This window comes from Cydia strobilella, chromosome 16 (assembly GCF_947568885.1).
Source record: "Cydia strobilella chromosome 16, ilCydStro3.1, whole genome shotgun sequence".
NCBI classification, from domain to species: Eukaryota; Metazoa; Arthropoda; class Insecta; order Lepidoptera; family Tortricidae; genus Cydia; species Cydia strobilella.
In genome coordinates this window covers 10,973,694-10,991,691 of record NC_086056.1, presented here as the reverse complement: position 1 = coordinate 10,991,691, position 17,998 = coordinate 10,973,694, and the positions used below count along the sequence as shown (strand labels likewise).

The window sequence follows — 17,998 nt, the reverse complement described above, 5'->3', positions numbered from 1 at the left end:
ACAATTCACAATCAGTGTGATGACAACGAGTTAGTGACGACACTGGAGTGATGAAACGGAATGTCATTACGCGGAAATAAATATGAAGGCTGTGGCGGAAATAAATGTGTGTAATATTGTGTGCTCTGTAAAGTGATTAAAAATATTAGGTACCTACTTACTTCCTGCAAAAAACATACCTAAAATAAAATTACCATTGATACATTTCAATGCAAGTGTGGAAAGTGTGTTAATATTTATGAGTCGAGATATCTTTTATGAGCCGTAGGCGAATAGGGGTCTTCAACAAACTTTTTTTGATAAAGTAAATATATACCTATAGTTTCGGAAATAATCGTTTCGAAACAAAAAAAATGTGCCCCCCCCCCCTCTAACTTTTGAACCATGGGTGCAAAAGATATGGAAAAAATCGTAGATATAGAGCGGCAATAAATAAGAACTATAACGAATATGATCAGTTTAGCCGTTTTTGAGTTATCGCAAAAAGTCACTTCATAGTAAAAACACGTACAGCCACAGTTAAACGTTATTACGACATTAAATGGGTTTTAAAAGTTATTTTGCATTTTTTATATAAACAAAGTTAAATTTAAAATAAAAATTGCTTATTCTACTCATTAAATGGATTATTATGACCAGACATGCAAAATCTCCGATTGAAAGTAAGTTCTAACTTTCTAAGGAAAAAATCATGGCCGTACTCCAGACCATAGTCTATTACTTTTATTAAGTAGGTATCTACTGATAATGCAAATTTTCCTTGTCTATTTGGTTTCCTCGTATTCGATATGAAAAGTAGATTGTTTAACTCGGGTAAAAGGCACCCAATATCATTTCATCCCTTTGTTAACAATCTTCTATACTAACTCCAGTTTAGCCTATTGTGAAGGAAGGGTAACTACGGAACACTACACTGAGCATGGCCCGACATGCTCTTGGCCGGTTTTTAATTCATTTTTAGGGTTCCGTAACCAAAGGGTAAAAACGGGACCCTGTTATTAAGATTTCGCTGTCTGTCTGTCTGTCTGTCCGTCTGTCACCAGGCTGTATCTCATGAACCGTGATAGCTAGACAATTAAAGTTTTACAGATGATGTATTTCTATTGCCGCTATAACAACAAATACTAAAACAGAATAAAATAAATATTTAAGTTGGGCTCCCATACAACAAACGTGATATTTTTGCCGTTTTTTGCGTAATGGTACGGAATCCTTCGTGCGCGAGTCCGACTCGCACTTGGCCGGTTTTTCCGTTAACAACAGCCAACGTGGCAATGATAGTTCCATTCAGTCAAATAATAAAAAAGTTTTTAGTGAAATATCGTATTATACAACGTTTTATTTATTTTTATTTTATATCGTGTAACAATACTTTTTCATATCCCATGCTCAGGGCTGTCGTTGTTGTTCTAAAATAAAAGAAAGAAAAGTGGTGTACTCCTCTGCGTCCCCGCGCGTCCCACAAGGAACTAGAAGGCCTGGCCAAGGTGACAATCGCTATCGCTTCGACAACGAAACGCTTTGTATCTCTCTATCACTCTTCCATATTAGTGCGACAGTGACAGTTGCGTTTCGATCGCTACGGAGCGTAAGCGATTGGCGTGTTGGCTACGCGGCCTGGGTAGAAACAAAATGGAAAAATAGTTTCTTTATTTTCCCGCCTGGAACAATTGGTAATTGTTTTAATTTTACTAATCCCGAATTGAATCTTTTCATCAAAAATGACGTAAGTAAATTGTTCAAATAAATTTATTTTAAATAATTATTCTTGATTTCTTTTGTTGGATTGTATTTACTCGATTTTATGAGGCGGGAACCAAAAGTAATATACCAAAAATATTTTTTTAAACCTTACACTTGCGTAAATGAGCGAAGTCAGAATCTTATACAGCCAATTAAACGTTTGTACGATATAAAATGAGGTTTAAGTTTTTTAACACTATATTCATGAAAATAAAACAAAATAAGATTAAAAATTGCTTATTTTGTTCATTAAATTGTTACTTAATATTTAAATTGTATAAAAAACTTTTATTATGTTGGCTAAATGAGTAGGGTGCTATTCACTATTGGGAGTTTTAGAACGAAAAAGTAAAAAAAAAAGTAAGTGGCAATCCCGCTGATTTTCATACTATATAATGAACAAATCATTTTAAAATTACTGCAGTTTGTTAAAATATGTGTGTTTTCGTAAATATTGCAATCTTGGGATTATTTATCTTCACACATGTAGTCTCCAATTGCAAGTAAGTCCTAAGGAAAAAAGTCATGGCCGTAGGTCTATTAGGTACTTTAATTAATTAGTGCCACTACTTTTAAACACAGATCAAAAAAATATATTTAATAAAATATTTTGATTTGTTGTAGTTGATCAAAATAAGATAAAATTGACATTGTGTAACTTAGGATCCGTGGTGACTGAAATCCGTGACTCAGGGTTTCAGGGCTCCGTCATTACGTCGAACATTATTTTACTGACAATGACCGCTACGCTACGTCAACCATTGTGTTCGATGCACAAAGACTTGTCTTTCTTTACTAGCTCCTATCTCAACTATTACGCACTTTCAAACTCAACTTTAATACTACAATTTAAGGTCTCATTTAAAAAAAAGCATAACAATCTGATAAGTTTTCTTTTTAAATTTTTCGTGATATTTATGATTACTAATTTGTTTACTGGATCAGTTCGCTAACGTCATGATGCGATTTTTCAGTACCTAAGTATATTTATTTGTTTTTGACTTTTGTTAACTAACATACAAAATTCTCAGGAGAATTCTCGAAACTTTAACAAAGAATTGGAACTTTATATCTGGGGAACAGAATTGAGATTGGTGTGCATATTTTTGAAGCCTGTTCAACTTCAGTGCGTTTCCTTTGATTATTCGGCTTATTCCTAATTTCTTTGTACTTATTTCTTTCCTGGTAATGATTTTAGTCTTATCATGCAGGTTTCGTAGTGAGTTGACTTATGCTATGTAACAATGTACAGGTATATGGATTGGCAAATGTAACATGGCTAACTTTTAATTCTTGCCCTGATACGTACTTATAGTTATATGGTATTAAAAAAATGGAATACAGTTCTAAGATAAAACGAAATACAGTTAATAGTAAGATAAAACGAAGCAGATTAGTTGGTAATTCGGGCCTACCAAGAATAACATAAAAAAATTGCAGACTAAAATAGTTTGTCGCGATAGCTGAGTAAGTAATTAGCATCTATGTATTTAAATTTATATTTTGTATGTAGTAGTGTGAACTTAAAGCAAATAACTTTATTTGTTTCCTAGTTGCCAATTTGCAGGTTCTTTGGTGCATTCCTGTAACCTCAAGAGGTTTCTGGGTATACATCACCCACCGCTACCACCATGTAGTACATAACACTGCTTGCTAGACAAACACTCATTTATTTTATAAGACTGAGGGTACACTTTTAATCAACTATTTACCCGTAAGTTGCATATACAACACATGGGTTAGAATATAAATACTCCTAAATCTGATCTAAGGTTTATTAAAATGATTAAACAAATAAATCGGGCTTGCCAGTGAGGTTGCATAAGCGCACGAGGTGCAGCATTTCGCGCAGCCAGCAGTTGCTGACGTTCGGAGTGTGGTGTCGTTTTACGGGGAATCAGGCCACGCCGTAGGTATCGAGCGGACTGTAAACACATTATCATTATTTATTTGTTGAAGGTTGATTAATTTGAACAATAATTAAATTTAAAAAAACAAAAACCTACGCTATAAGCCAAAAAAATCCATTTTATGCCAATAATGCCTTACATAATTTTGGTAAAGAGCTGATACTCTTCAAATTGCTGGATCGATTTCTATCAAACATAGCAAGAAACTACCGCAGGGAAACTCGCTTACACGTAAAAAAACCGTATCGAAATCAGTCCATTCGCTGGAGGTTGGAGACCTACGCTACGATGCCACAGACAGACAGACATTGGCGTCAAAGATAATAACACCCCTCTTTTTGAGTCGGGGGTTAAACATAGATTATGAAATGCCTTTTCACGGGGGATCTATTCCAATTCCAACGTACCAATTTATGCGTGCGTTGAGGTAAGATTGACCGGGTTTTTCATGCGAGATAAGATGAAAAGTCGCCCGTAATGCTTTAGGCATACGGACGATATTTTGTCCTACCCCTCATGACAAACCCGTTCAATCTTACTCCAACGCACCCTATTTCATTTGACCACATATTGAATTGAATTCAAAAACTTTATTTCAGACACATTAGGATTATATATTATTAGGATTTATTAGGATTATATATTATTAAGATTTATTAGGATTATATATCCGCAGCAGCATTATTGTTTTTTTTATTTTCCTTGTAATGCTAGTATGTAAGTATCACGAAATAAATGATTTATGATTATGATTATGTTGCAGCGTTACTGCTGCTGCCTGCACCGTTGCAGCTGCGGTAAACTTACGAATCTTAGGCCCAAGATACACTTGTAAGTTTTACTTACGTAAGTAGTGACTAGTGACACAGCTATACTACAGAATGAGAGATGAATATCGTTATCTCATTCTAAAAACTAGCTTTGTCCCTAGTCCCTACTTACGTTAGTAAAACTTACAAGTGTATTTCAGGCCTTACGATGTCATTTTCAATCTCCTTGATGAAACGATTGAAACTAGAATGTTCTAATTGCGGCAACAACGCGGCAACGGCAGCAACGCAATTATCATTTTCATCACACTTGCTCGTAATAGTACATTTCGATGCTAGTGCGGAAAGTATGTCATTACTTCACGAGTACAGATATCTTGCTCGCCTACGGCTCGTGGCAAGACTCGGGACGAGTGAAGAATGACATTTCCGCACGTGTATCGAACGACGTTTTTAATACAGTTGCGAAAAAATAATAAAAACAACAAGCAGCTATTCCGTTCCATTCAGACAACTTATTAAGAACGGTTTTTCAATATTCAATATTAAAAAATAAACATATTATAATGATGATAAGGTAATTAAATTATAAAATATGTATTTTTTCGTATTCTTACATTAACAGTGGGTTTTTATGTTGATTACGACGTTTAAAGGAAACTAATATTAACACTCATCAATAAGTAGTTATGAATTGGAACAAGAATTTAAAAAAATTGGAAAAGTAAAAAGCACTAGTTCGCGAAAACCATTTTTCGCACGCTAAACAGCTACGTAAAGTAGCACTTTTAGAGCAACTGAATTAAAAAAGTTGTTATTATAAGGTACACGTAGGCGATACGGTCCGTAAATCTGAAATTTCCACCTAGGGCTGTAATGTACGTATGAAATTAGGCAGAAGTGTTAATTTCCCTTTTTTTTCTCACAAGTGGGATGAAAAACATTGTGTGTGCCACGGGCGCTACAGGAATTACGAACTCGTGTTAATAATGCCCTCGCCTTCGGCTTCGGGCTTCAATTCACACTCGTTCGTAAATTCTTGTTTACAAGGTACTATTACTATTATCTGGGTGCAGCGCAGCAGCAGTGCATTGAGTGCACGAGTACCTATTCCGCGTAAACTTAATAATTCTTGAACAAATGTGAATGTTCTATGCATCAGTACAGGAAAGGCATAATTTATTTAATTATTCTCTTACTATTTTCTTTATTCATCAAAAAAAATACAACGCAAACTAGAAATGTTATTGTTGTGAAGCATTCTTGGCCAGACAACCTTGAGGAAAAAGATGGAACAAACTATAGAATGATACAATGATCCTATTTGATCCCTGTTTTATAGATTTTTTCAACCTTTGTGTCAACGCTGATAATTTCTTGACAAGTGAGTTTATAATCATTATATTAAAAATGCACACAAATTATTAAACAAAAATACATTATTTGTTTTGAGAATTGCTGGAAAAGCCAAATGATGGACCGCTAGTAGACTTAGTATCTCTTACGTCCCCCAGAGACCGTGGCCGTAACTAGTCGGCTCCGAACTTTTTCAAAGACGCATTGCAGTGTCTGATAATCCGTTCTTCGGTTTGGCATCTATGTTTGAAACCACTTTGGAGTGATTTCAAATTTGTAGCATATTGTAACTAGGTAGGTTAATTGGTAGGTAGGATTTCTCGAGGTAGGTATACCTACTACAGTATGGGCTGTATGGGGTTCTTCAAAAAAGTTGTGTAGGTACCTTCAGTTTTTTACAGGGTCGGTAACACGCATGTAACACCCCCTGGAGTTGCAGGCGTTCATAGGCTATAGTTACCGCTTACCAAGGCTCGGAACCGGTTTTTTCTTCGTACTAAAAATACCGGTATTATTACGTTCTTTTCGTACTAAAATTTAGTTTTATAGATTTATTTATTTCAGGATAAAAATTACACTATAAATTGGCATCAATGTCAAAATTATGTTTATCTTCTTATCGTGATCGTCATTCGTCAAACACTACACACTAACAAATATAAAATAAATTAAAATAATTTTCTCTCCCAATACGGATCGTCATATATAAGTATGTATAAACAAAAACGTGTCAAAAATGTATGTCAATCTAAGCAATTTAGAATCATCATTAAAACGAAAAATTAAATATCGCAAAAGAAGTGAAATGTCAGTTTTAAAATGTCAATGTCAATGTCAGTCTTTGGTTTATTATTTCATTTTTAATGAGACAATCTAATAATACGAAGTTGTTACCTAAATATATGATTGATATCTAAGTAAACAGCATAAAATAATTAAAAATATTGGGCTATTTCGTGGTTTTGAAAAAAACCGGTTCCGAGCCTTGCCGCTTACCATCAGGCAAGCCGTACCTATGCTTGTTTGCCACCGACGTGGTACTCGTATAAACGACGACACGGTGGGCAACGACGTGGTGTTGGGTAAACCTAGATAACGTACGGGTAAACGCCGAATACAGAAGAAGTTGTTTAAATTTTCGGACTTTACCCAAAAGGTGTAATACTGGTTATATACCTTCTAAGATTACACGTAACATAAATATGTACCTACTATGTAGACATCCAAGGGTTGTGCTTATGCTTAATGATAGTTACTAAGGACTTATAGTTAACTTCAGTTCACGGTAAGTAGGTACTTATCTGATTTCGTTGTACTAAAATTAATTGTTAAAAAAATGGAACATTAAAATCATTGCTTTAAATGTTGCCGGTAGAAATCAATCGTCTTAATAGATAGATTTTTTAAGATTTTCAAAGCGTTCGAATGTTACTTAAGAGCTTTTCTTTCCATTTGGACCACTATAAGGTTAGGAACCACTGCATTGGACCCAAAGAGAAGTATAAAATTGTTACAATTTAGTTTCACGTCGAAAAAGTTATAAAAACACATTCCAACATATATAGTGAACATACGCCATAATACGTCTTCATTAGTAGCTAACGACAGGCCATCTATCCAAGTTGGTAAGTTGTAAAAATTCACAATCGAACCTTGAGGTAAAGTCAAGGGCGAAAGTTTACGATTCTAGTAGAAGTTACATGCGTAGTGTCAGTACTGTGCGTCGTTATTTTTATATTTATTAACTAAATAAAATACAGAGTATTCTTAATATAATAATAGCCCCACAAAACTCAATAAAGAGTGACTGTGGGGTCATCAGTCTCTAGTTACATGTATTGTTTTTATTTATTTATTTGGGATCACCAACAGACAATACATCAAGAAAAAACAATCTGTAGCTTACATAACATTGAGGTTAGATGTTTGTCCAATTATAGGTAACCACAGCTTATACCAGTATCTTAGGACATACAATATAGGTACAGTAGGACATTTAGACTTAAGCTATTAATAAATAAAATTTTACAATTATTTAACAATTATTAAAATATTAAGAGAATAAGAGCAATTTGCACTTTGCAATAGAAAAGTGATGATTACTTAATTAAAATTAACATATTTAAAGAAGAGAGACAATATTATGAGGAAAACATGCAGGGACATGAAAATACAATTTAAGTGTTAATGTTTCAGCCTAACCTAACATGCACATTACCGTCTCTCGGACTCCTTAACTTGTACTTATTGTGTACTTAACTTATTTAACTAACTTAATTATAGATAAGTATAACGGCGAACTTACCCTTTTGAGGGATCTCTCCCAGAATTTAACTTAAATTCTACTGAAAAATTTACTTTTGTGTGAGAATTGATTAGGTACTGAGTACTGATAAGTGTTGACATAGGTATTAGTGGAAACTTCACTGGCTTATGATCCACTTAAATGTATTAACTTTGTGTATAAATGATGCTGTTGGTTTTCCGTGATAAAGAAAAAAAAACTATTTTTGTTAATCCAGTAATATTTCGACGCTGCAGCTGCACCGCCTGTGCCGTAATCGTCACATTATTTTTTGAACCCCAGTCCGTACGTAACTGGGAAATGGAGGTCAAAGCCTAGTTGACCTTGATATTCGATCAGGAATAGTTGTGAATTTAAGGGTCATTTTATGGGGTAAAACTTTAGTTTGTAAAACAAGTGATAGGCATGAGTCGCACCGTTTTCGCAGTAGGTATTTAGGTAATATATTATGCTGGAAATTCATTTTCCTTAAAATATTTTAAAAACTATGGGTCTTCAGCATTTTATTTATTTTTAACCTTTTGTATGTGGGTTTAAATCATGGACGTCCCGTATAGAACAAAAAATTGTTCTCGAAATAATTGCAAAATTCATCATCATCTTCCTCGCGTTATCCCGGCATTTTTAGCCACGGCTCATGGGAGCCTGGAGTCCGCTTGACAACTAATCCCAAGAACTGACGTAGGCACTAGTTTTTACGAAAGCGACTGCCATCTGACGTTCCAACCCAGAGGGGGAACTAACTGGGCCTTGCTAGGATTAGTCCGGTTTCCTCACGATGTTTTCCTTCACCGAAGCGACTGGTAAATTTTAAAAGGTTTGTACATAAGTTCCGAGAAACTCATTGGTATGAGCCGGGGTTTTAACCCGCGACCTACGGATTGAAAGTCGCACGCACTTACCGCTAGGCCACCAGCGCTTTTGAAAAAATTCCAAAATTATAACAAAAAATTTGGTCAGGATCTTTATCATATACAGACTATTACAGACGAGAGATTAAAAGAGATGCAACATAGTTGATCGGAATAAATTTGGGCAAACAAAGTGAATGGTATAGATGGCATTAGCATTTAGGATTAAGTAAATTGCATAGTTTCCTAATGGGTTTAAAAAGTATCAGTACCTATCCTCGTGTCCTAATTACTGCAATGTTCTGCTACCAGAGTGCAGCACTAGCCTTTTTAGTAAAACCATAGAGTAACACATAATGTACATTTAACGGGTTTTGACAAGTTGTCAGAGATAATAAAATATAACAATGAATGCATCAAGGCGGTTTGTTTACAGAGGATCTACCGGAAAAAGCGAATCCGCAATTTCGCTGTCTGCCTCTTTATCGCAAGTGACAGAAATGGTAGAATAACGAAATTTCGATTTTCTTATTTCGCGACAGACCCTCAGATTGTGGTAGTGGCGCCCCCTATGCAGAGTTTCGCGTAATATTATTTCTATGATACCACATACCATAGGTTTTGGAAAAAAAATTTTTTTTTCATACAAAAAAAATAATGTTTTACCACCCCCGCAGCGAATTTTTTTTTAGGAACTGCGGGTCAAAAATTTTGTTTTGGCCTCTAGTATGTGTGTGCCAAACGGCTAACCTGTACATCGATTTGCGGTATTCCTTTGAAATTGGGGTCGAGCGGCTTCCGCTAATATGTACAACGTGTTACCAAAGTTCCAAAAGACTCAACATTAAAAAAATAAAATCAGAGCTAATACTGCTTGTGGATTGTACGCATGCATGAAAAAGCTTATTTAGACTTTATATGCAGCTCGGTAAGGTCTTCTTTCCATGGTTGATAAAATAGTTTTCCTAGCACGGATAACATTGTGTTATTTGGTTATAGACAGAAAAGTGGTGATGATACTGCTGATTAAATGATAGCTGCTCTTTTAAGCATATAAACTCAAAAGGATATCGTAGCGGACATAATCAGGAATGTTTATTTTCATATAAGCGTTTAGTTCCTTGGTGGAACAAAAACAAACTATTTAATATGTGTTTTTTATTTTTTATTTTAGGCAATTAAGTACAACTGCATTCAAGAATGCGTCGAGCCTGTAACATTGTACTCAAATTGCAATTATCCGATATTCGAAATGTAGAAACATTCATTAACAATCTGGCATAAAAGCGCAAATTTAAAACCGAGCGGCGCGATTGCGCGTCACCCGGCTATTTATAAAATGGCAACGTATTGCCACTGTCTTCGGTACACCCCGAGGTTTCAGTTCTAAACAAACATTAACAACGTGCTACGGTGATAATAGGATAAACACTTCAAGTGTGGTTTGGGTTTTCCGAGCACTATACCAAAGTATCGATCCGCACCCGCCCCACTGCTGGCGGCACACCGCGCCGCGCCACGCCCGCTCTCACTGCACGAGAAATGGAACGCGAATAACTAACGGCTCTTTTGTCAGCGGATGATTTGCAAAACGTAACACGGTAAGGGCGTAGTCAGAGCACAAGCAAGTGGCGCACTCTCGTGAGAGATGAACGAACAGATAAATCTAAGAATGCGTTATATAATTTTAGTAACCAATCCTAACATTTGATATACATTACGGCATCGGATGATACAACGTGGAATGAGCAGCGTAGTAGCTCGTCGATGGATAGCGTGCAGAGCGGTGTAGTCGATCGTGTGACAAAAGCAGTGGTTTTTATGATGGCGGCCGCGGGTCGCGCTAGTGCGAGCTCGCGGCCTCTCCGCGCCGCAAATCGTTGAAATCAAAACTTTCACGCTACGCGCTCGCTACGAAGTTTTACGGCTACGAACTTTCTGCTACGGCGTAGCGCGCACTCAAAACTTTGTTCAGAAAGGTTTTTTATTTGTCACTTTCTGTTATCAACCGTATAACTAAAGCATTTTATGTGTCTCACAGAGATGAGGCTTTCGACGTGCTCGACTTCAAACCAGTCCAGGCGTACAAGCAGCATTCGTTGCTGTTTTACTTATTTGAAGTATTGAACGTGTTTCTAGTCTTCTACAACGTGCAACCGACCAACCTACCAATTTATATTGTATTATTTTAGGAATTTGTGTTAATTGCAGTCTGACAGAAATATAATTAAACAGTAAGAGCAAGAGCATTGCAGGTTTCTCCTAGTAGGTATTAGCAGGCATCCTTTGGCTGGCATTGTGGTGGCTGGCGCGAGTGGCGCGCCAGTCGCAGTCGACTCGGTTCGGTTTTGTTGTTCGTGGAAGCAAGTCGCAGGTGGGCGCCGCCGAGCGCGGCCGAAGTTGGCCGAGCGCGCCCGAGGGCCGAGCGGGCGAGAAGGCCGTAAGCGCCGCGCTGGCGCGGGCCCGCGAGCGCCGAGCGCCGAGTGCTGTCCGCCGACCGACCCGACCAGTGTACGATCGGCCTCCATCCTACCCGGTTGTGTAAGTGACGGCGTAAACTACATTTTGACAGTTGTTATCGTGATCGTGTGATGTTTTCATATCGGAACTATGGTGTATCCCCATGAAAATGTGGAGTGATTTCCAGGTAAGTGTCTGTTATAAGGCGTCGCATTGCTTTTTAGGATTACTGTCATGGTTCTGTGATAAATTCGACTTGTTGAAATCAGCCTTGTTCGTTTGGTCTTTCCAATGTTCTCCGAGTTGTCTTTGAATGAGGGTATCTTGTATGTTAATGCGTTAAATTTGTTGTTCTTTTTGTGATTATTTAGTCTGTTTTGAAGTTTGGTAACTTTTTCGAAATTTAATTTTTGAAGTGTTTTGGAGCTTCAAACGTGCGAATCGCTTAGTTTGATGTAATTCATTAAACCTTTTTATTTTAAGCTATTGCAAAGTAAATCAAACAATAACTAAAATTCCTCAATGTGACTAAAATTTTTGTTTTTGTATTTTTTTTTTTGTTTTTGTATTTTTTTTTTGTTTTTGATGTAGGTGACTTGTCACTCTTGTCAGTAAATGATGTTTGAAAAGATGCAAGTTGCCATTATTCTAAAAATGTATGAATGGATTCTAAAATAAGATTCTTCACTTTTGTGTCATGACTTATTCAGTTATGAATATACATATTGGTTTTGGATTCTCAAAGTGTTTTCTATGTCACATAACGCACGTTTAATTAAAAAGTTAAAAATTAAAAACTTTGCATAACAGCTGTGGCGGGAGCGATGGCGCCTTTTTTTTTCAAATCTGACAGTTGTTGTTTCCGGCGATCTGTCAAACGCCATGTGATGGAAGGGCGCATTCGTAGAGTTTTAAATCGGTATTATTTCGTTGTTAGTGCGCGGCGGCCGCGAGGCAGAATACGTGGGTAGCTGTGTCCCGCTCGGACGTGCGTTGTTGTCTCGCTCGCGCGGCTGTTTTTATGCCGGAGCGGGTTTTTTGCCGAGCACGGCTGGCGCCGCGCCGCGCGGCGTACATTAATTACTCGAGCCACAGAGCGGAGTTTACTTTCTACATCACCATTCGCTACAGGCCCTCGGCTCGCTCGGACGCGAACCGCTTTTTTTTAAACTTACATCGAATTTTAAAAAGCCTTTTGTAAAACTTCTAGATATATTATGTTATAACCAATAATTAATTAAAAATGAATGAAGAATTTGTAGTGAAACGGAGCAGTCATGTGTGAGGAGCGGGGGCGGGCGGGGTCGGTTGCCGGGCGACGGCAGGGCCCGCCCAGCGCCGCCCCCGCGCCACTTAGTGAGATTTACTTTGAGACTAGGATCGCCAATGGCGACTACACTCTGGTCTTCCAAATGATCTCAGTTTAGCTTTTATGGTACAAACTTGAGCGTATGAAATACCTCAAATACCCGAATGTTTGGATGATATTTATTTGGGGTGTCAGCTAGGTATTTTATGTTGGACTAACATCTATTCCGCCGCCTTATTGGATCATAGTTCCTTAACTAGGACCTGCAAGGATTTATAATAGTATTTTTCAATATGAAATTCACTATTTTTTGCATGTAATACACTTTTCCCCTCACTAGCTCGGAAAGCCGTCTTTTATCCTTTAAAACAAGCGGGGAAAAACGCATTTTATCCACTAGTGGGGAAAGTAATTTGACCTTGAATGGAGCGTGTTTAAGTAGCTTGACAGATAACAAAACGTAAAACGCTCATAATAATGGTTCATCCGATATTAATTATCATTAAATAAATGGTTTTAGAATCTAATAAAAAATACCAAATTTAGCTTTTTTAATATTTTTAAGTCATAAACCTTAAAATTCCATAAGAAACGTTAGATTTTTTATAATGATGTTAAATATAATTCTGAACGCACAAGTTGAGTCGATGCAATTTCAAAACGCATCGTTGACATTTCATACGTCAGAACAGAAATGTCAACATTGTCAACAAAATTTTTACTTAAAAACACTTCTCACCGACTCGCGTAAAAATCAGAATTTCCAGTGTTTTCTGTTATAATATCGTACAAAAATAAGTGATTCCAGTGATGAAGATGACCTAACGCCTGTGGATGTTGCACTTTCCTCGCTATAGTGAGGGGAAAAGTTTTGTGTTACACACGGGTGCAAATGTATTTTACTTCTCGTGTGTTGAAACACTCGCGGGTAAAATACAACTTTGCACCCTTGTATAACAAATAACTATTTTTCCACTTACATATTCTCTGTGTGATGATCTTAAATGAAACTTTTAAACTGTAATAAAAAACACGCCAAATGTATATGCCCGAATCGTCTCGCCCGCGTCAATACCTACATGTACGGACAAGTACTTAGCGAATGTACGATAACTGAATAACATCAGGTACCTAAATGTCATTCTGATATCAGTATACGTTCGAATTGGCTTGCAAGTCAAGTATCACGAAAGTACATACCATCCAATATATCTTTCGAACCATATTATTTATTCAAAATGAAACTCAAAAACTGCTACGAGTGCTACGACAAAAAAAGAATTCACCGAGCGACCCGAAAAATATTTCTAAAAATATAACTCCTTTATTTTGTCACATTATACAAGTACCTAGTATGTTCCGTTTTCTATATACCTATGTATATATACTTGTATGGAGAATTAGCAATAGGTTTGCAGAACAAATGTTTTTTTTTAAAGTTATATAGTCAAGACTCTTTAATAATAGGTAAACTAGAATTAAAGTTTTAAAGGGGTTTAGATATTTTAGGTAAGCAGGAATCATATGGCTTTATGACGGTACTATATTAACTTAGTCATAAAGGCATATGATTCCTGCCTAACAAAAATATCTAAACCCCGCCATTTGAAAAAATAAACCTTTAAAACTATACCAAGTTAGTAAAACCGGTATCACACATTTCTAATCACAGCCTATTCTTATGAAACTTCCTAAAACCATGATAAACCAATTATATTCGTTTATAACCAAATAATAGCCGAGAAAAGCAAAATCGACAGGGAAAATCTATCTATTCCTCTGCGAAAGTTGACAGTTTAAAAACCTTCAAAATGTCATTTGTTATGTTTATATTGCCATCCTAAATCTTCATTTCATTTAGGACCTAAATGACAAACATAACAAAATTATACGGAATATCAGGAATTTGAATCTTAATGGCTAACATTCAACTTGAGAAACTCATGTAACAGGTTATTATAAGCCTTAACACCTACATAGCAACGTCCGCATTCGCTTGTAAACTGTCCGAAAAATTCCACATGTTAGCGTGTATTTATTTACTTGCCGAAAGTGGGAAGCTCCTCACGTGTAGGCCTACGTACACGGGGAGGCTGAGGGTGCAGCGCGGCCTGCGACTTGTTGCAGTTCACGTGTGTTCTAATGCGTTACATTGCATACGGAAACTTTCCTGGACGCTTTAACTAAATCTATAGAACAAGTAAATTTTCGTGACTGTTATTAAACCTACAAACTACGAATTGAGATATATCGGTACTCAATTATTTATTTCCATAAAAAAGTACAAATGGCGGACTTAACTCCTAATGACATCAAGTAATTGTCAGTGTAAGCAAAAGATTTGTATCCAGAGTTGGTGTTTGTATGAGGACTTCCGGTTCGATCGCCATCTTGATAGTAGCCTCGTGATTAATTTCTTTGTTTTTTGCTCATTAATATTGTTTAATGTGTAATATCGATAGCTTTATTATACAGTAATCTAATGTGGTAGTGTGCAGTGAATGGAGAATTAATCTCAAAGCGTGTTTAACCACCATTCTGGAGTCAACGGCCGGTAGTCCACGTGCTTCTCGTAAAATCCAGCTATCGGTTTTACGAGACAACTACAACAACCACCGAACAACGTCGTGCTCTAAGAGCATTTGGTATTACTACCTCTAACCGTGTCTGGCTAGAGCCCTAGAGGCCCATAATTTTATTGTTTACCGTACACTGGCTATGGCCGATGGCCGATATGTTTTAATCAAGAAATATTAATTCGATCCCACGTGGATCCCACTTTGACGTTGGCGAAATCATCGACAGTATCGATGGAGCCATACTACCTGAAAAATTGAATTGAAAGTATCCAGAGTTAAAATTATCTGAGAAGAATGTTATAAAAAATTCATCCATTCAAAATTTGAATCTTACTGTCTGATAATAAGATTTTAAGAGGTTTTTTTTAACTTTTAAATAGTTTAGACTTTGGGTACAGTCGCCATCAGATATATCGGAGCGGCCGAGGTGCTCATAAATATCTGAACGCGCACTCTAATTCCTTTACAATAAAGGCGCGTTCTGATATTTGTGAGCGCCTTGGCTGCTCCGATATATCTGGTGGCGACTGTACATTACTTACATGGATGCATATAAATAAGTCTCCTTTTAGTTAGGTACCTACATAATTACTTACTTATACAGGGTGGCTAAAAAACAAGTGCATTCCCGTTGCCAGGGAGGTTTTGGGATTATACTGAGCAACTTTTACTATGGGACCAACCACGAAATCGCGAAAAAATAAATGAAACAGCCAATTTTTTTCGCGATTTCGGGGTTAGTCCCATAGTAAAAGTTGCTCAGTATAATCCCAAAACCTCCCTGGCAACGGGAATGCACTTATATTTTAGCCACCGTGTATAAGGAAAATACTTATACGACAGAGACCACTCGTATTACACACCCCATTGAGAAAGTTCAAAATCAAGTCAGGACAAAGCATTTTTTAAACCAGACTTACTTTAGGACTACTTATGTATTTTTGTCCACTGTATAAAGACGGATAACGATAAGGATCTAACCCTAGGACTATTAGTAAATCTTTGCGCCTATATAGACGTAGGTGTGTCAGTTGTAGAACGGAAAGTAAACCGCCGAGATGGTAACAATTACCGTAATCAGCTGTTACTTTCAGCGCGACGTGCCTAATTCGGAGCAATAAACAGTCATCTCGCGCCGCTAGTGCATCGTAATAGCGGCACTTACACATTCCAGCGTAGTAAACAATCCACCACGTGCTTGTTAATGTAATAAATAGCCACGAGAATGAATTAGCCATACGAGTCATCGAAGACACGCATAATAATCGCTTATGCAAACGAAGCTAATTATGTAAAGCATTATGAACCGTAGCGACCGTATTTTGACATACACGCTAACGACCAATTATATGGCCATTGTGTGACTCAATGAACTTGAACGTTATAATAATATGGGGCATCGACATCTATGAATGGCCGAACACCTGTTTCAAGAATACTCAAATGTCAGGTGTATCCCAAATTGAATGCGAACCTTTATATTTTTATTACTGATGCATTGAGATGAGATGCGAGCGACACAGATCGACCACCTGTTTGTTTATTTTATTTTAAAAGGATTGTTCCTTTTATTCGTTACGCATTTGTAGTAAATCGGTTGTATGTATTGTATTATTCTTTTATAGTAACTTCGTTACAAGCAAGGGTTGCTTGAAGAACAGCAATAGTGCTACCAATTACCATCCAACTGTTGGTTGAATGATCGAACACTTGGTTCAATTATGTAATAAATTCGCACAAAGTTTCCTAAGAATCTAAGTACCTATATATTAGCAAATCCTTTTGGCTGGAAATCCCATCCGAGACTGACAGATGAAGTCCCGGCGACACGCTTCCTATCTTCGCATAAATCCCCATGCCGATGCGACCGGCGACCCATTTACTCGTACGTCGCATAAAACAATATACGAGTCAATGAACCCCTTTCGTGTACCTATGTAAACAGAAACACTGCATATTTTCGGTAAACACGCCCGAGACGACTTGACGCCAATAATTTATGTAAATCCGCGTCATTGTATAAGTAAGTGATGTTTTTATTGCCATCTTGTTTTGACGGTCAAGTTCAGATCGCGAAAGTTTACCAACGTAGGTATCTAAGTACAATTCTTGGAAGTTTCCCTGCTAAGTTGTTGCGCACCTTAGGCGAGACAAGTTTCAAGACATTGTAACTTTATTCGGCCCGTTAGGCCTGGCTGAAGTAACTACACAAGTCATTTTAATCTGTTACTTTGCAACTCTATTAATGAATGTAATGACGGTCTTAAGTCTACGCTAGACATAATCTTAGTACTGGTCCTATTCGCATTAACTTAGTAGGCATTCAATTATTACCATGTAGGTAGCTAAAGGTTGTCCGTTTGTTATCCATTCAAGTGGTACATAGCAATGAGACGAATCAAAATGATTTTGTTGTATTAAAATAGTTGACATTGCCAGATTTTACATTGTAGATGCAACAAAAAATCCCGGTGTACAAATAACTTGCGTGGGAAATGCCTACTGTACTAAAAACTTAAGCTTATCTACTTTTTACGGTAAAACCCGTAAAACTCATTTGTAATGTAGCCGAGCTGCAGACAAGTAAACGTAAATAAACAATTTACAACGAGCGAGTAGTAGCGTAAAATCTCATTCTAATTACCTACTATGATAATGGTTTATTACCACTACAAATCTGTTTCCTAGATACCGCACATTAATCACTCGTGAATT

At 36.9% G+C, this 17,998-nt stretch overlaps 1 protein-coding gene and 1 long non-coding RNA gene across 2 annotated transcripts in view; both read left to right on the top strand.

Annotated features, from left to right (window-relative positions):
• The window catches only part of LOC134748334 (uncharacterized), a 479,651-nt gene that overhangs the window by 82,759 nt on the left and 378,894 nt on the right, over positions 1–17,998 (top strand). The gene's annotated exons all lie outside the window — the stretch shown is intronic.
• Positions 11,246–17,998, top strand: part of LOC134748316 (uncharacterized) — a 31,535-nt gene continuing 24,782 nt past the window's right edge. The window contains exon 1 of the mRNA XM_063683074.1: positions 11,246–11,582. Within this exon, the coding sequence (XP_063539144.1) occupies positions 11,559–11,582 (24 nt within the window). The 5' untranslated portion in view covers positions 11,246–11,558. The remainder of the gene's footprint in view (positions 11,583–17,998) is intronic.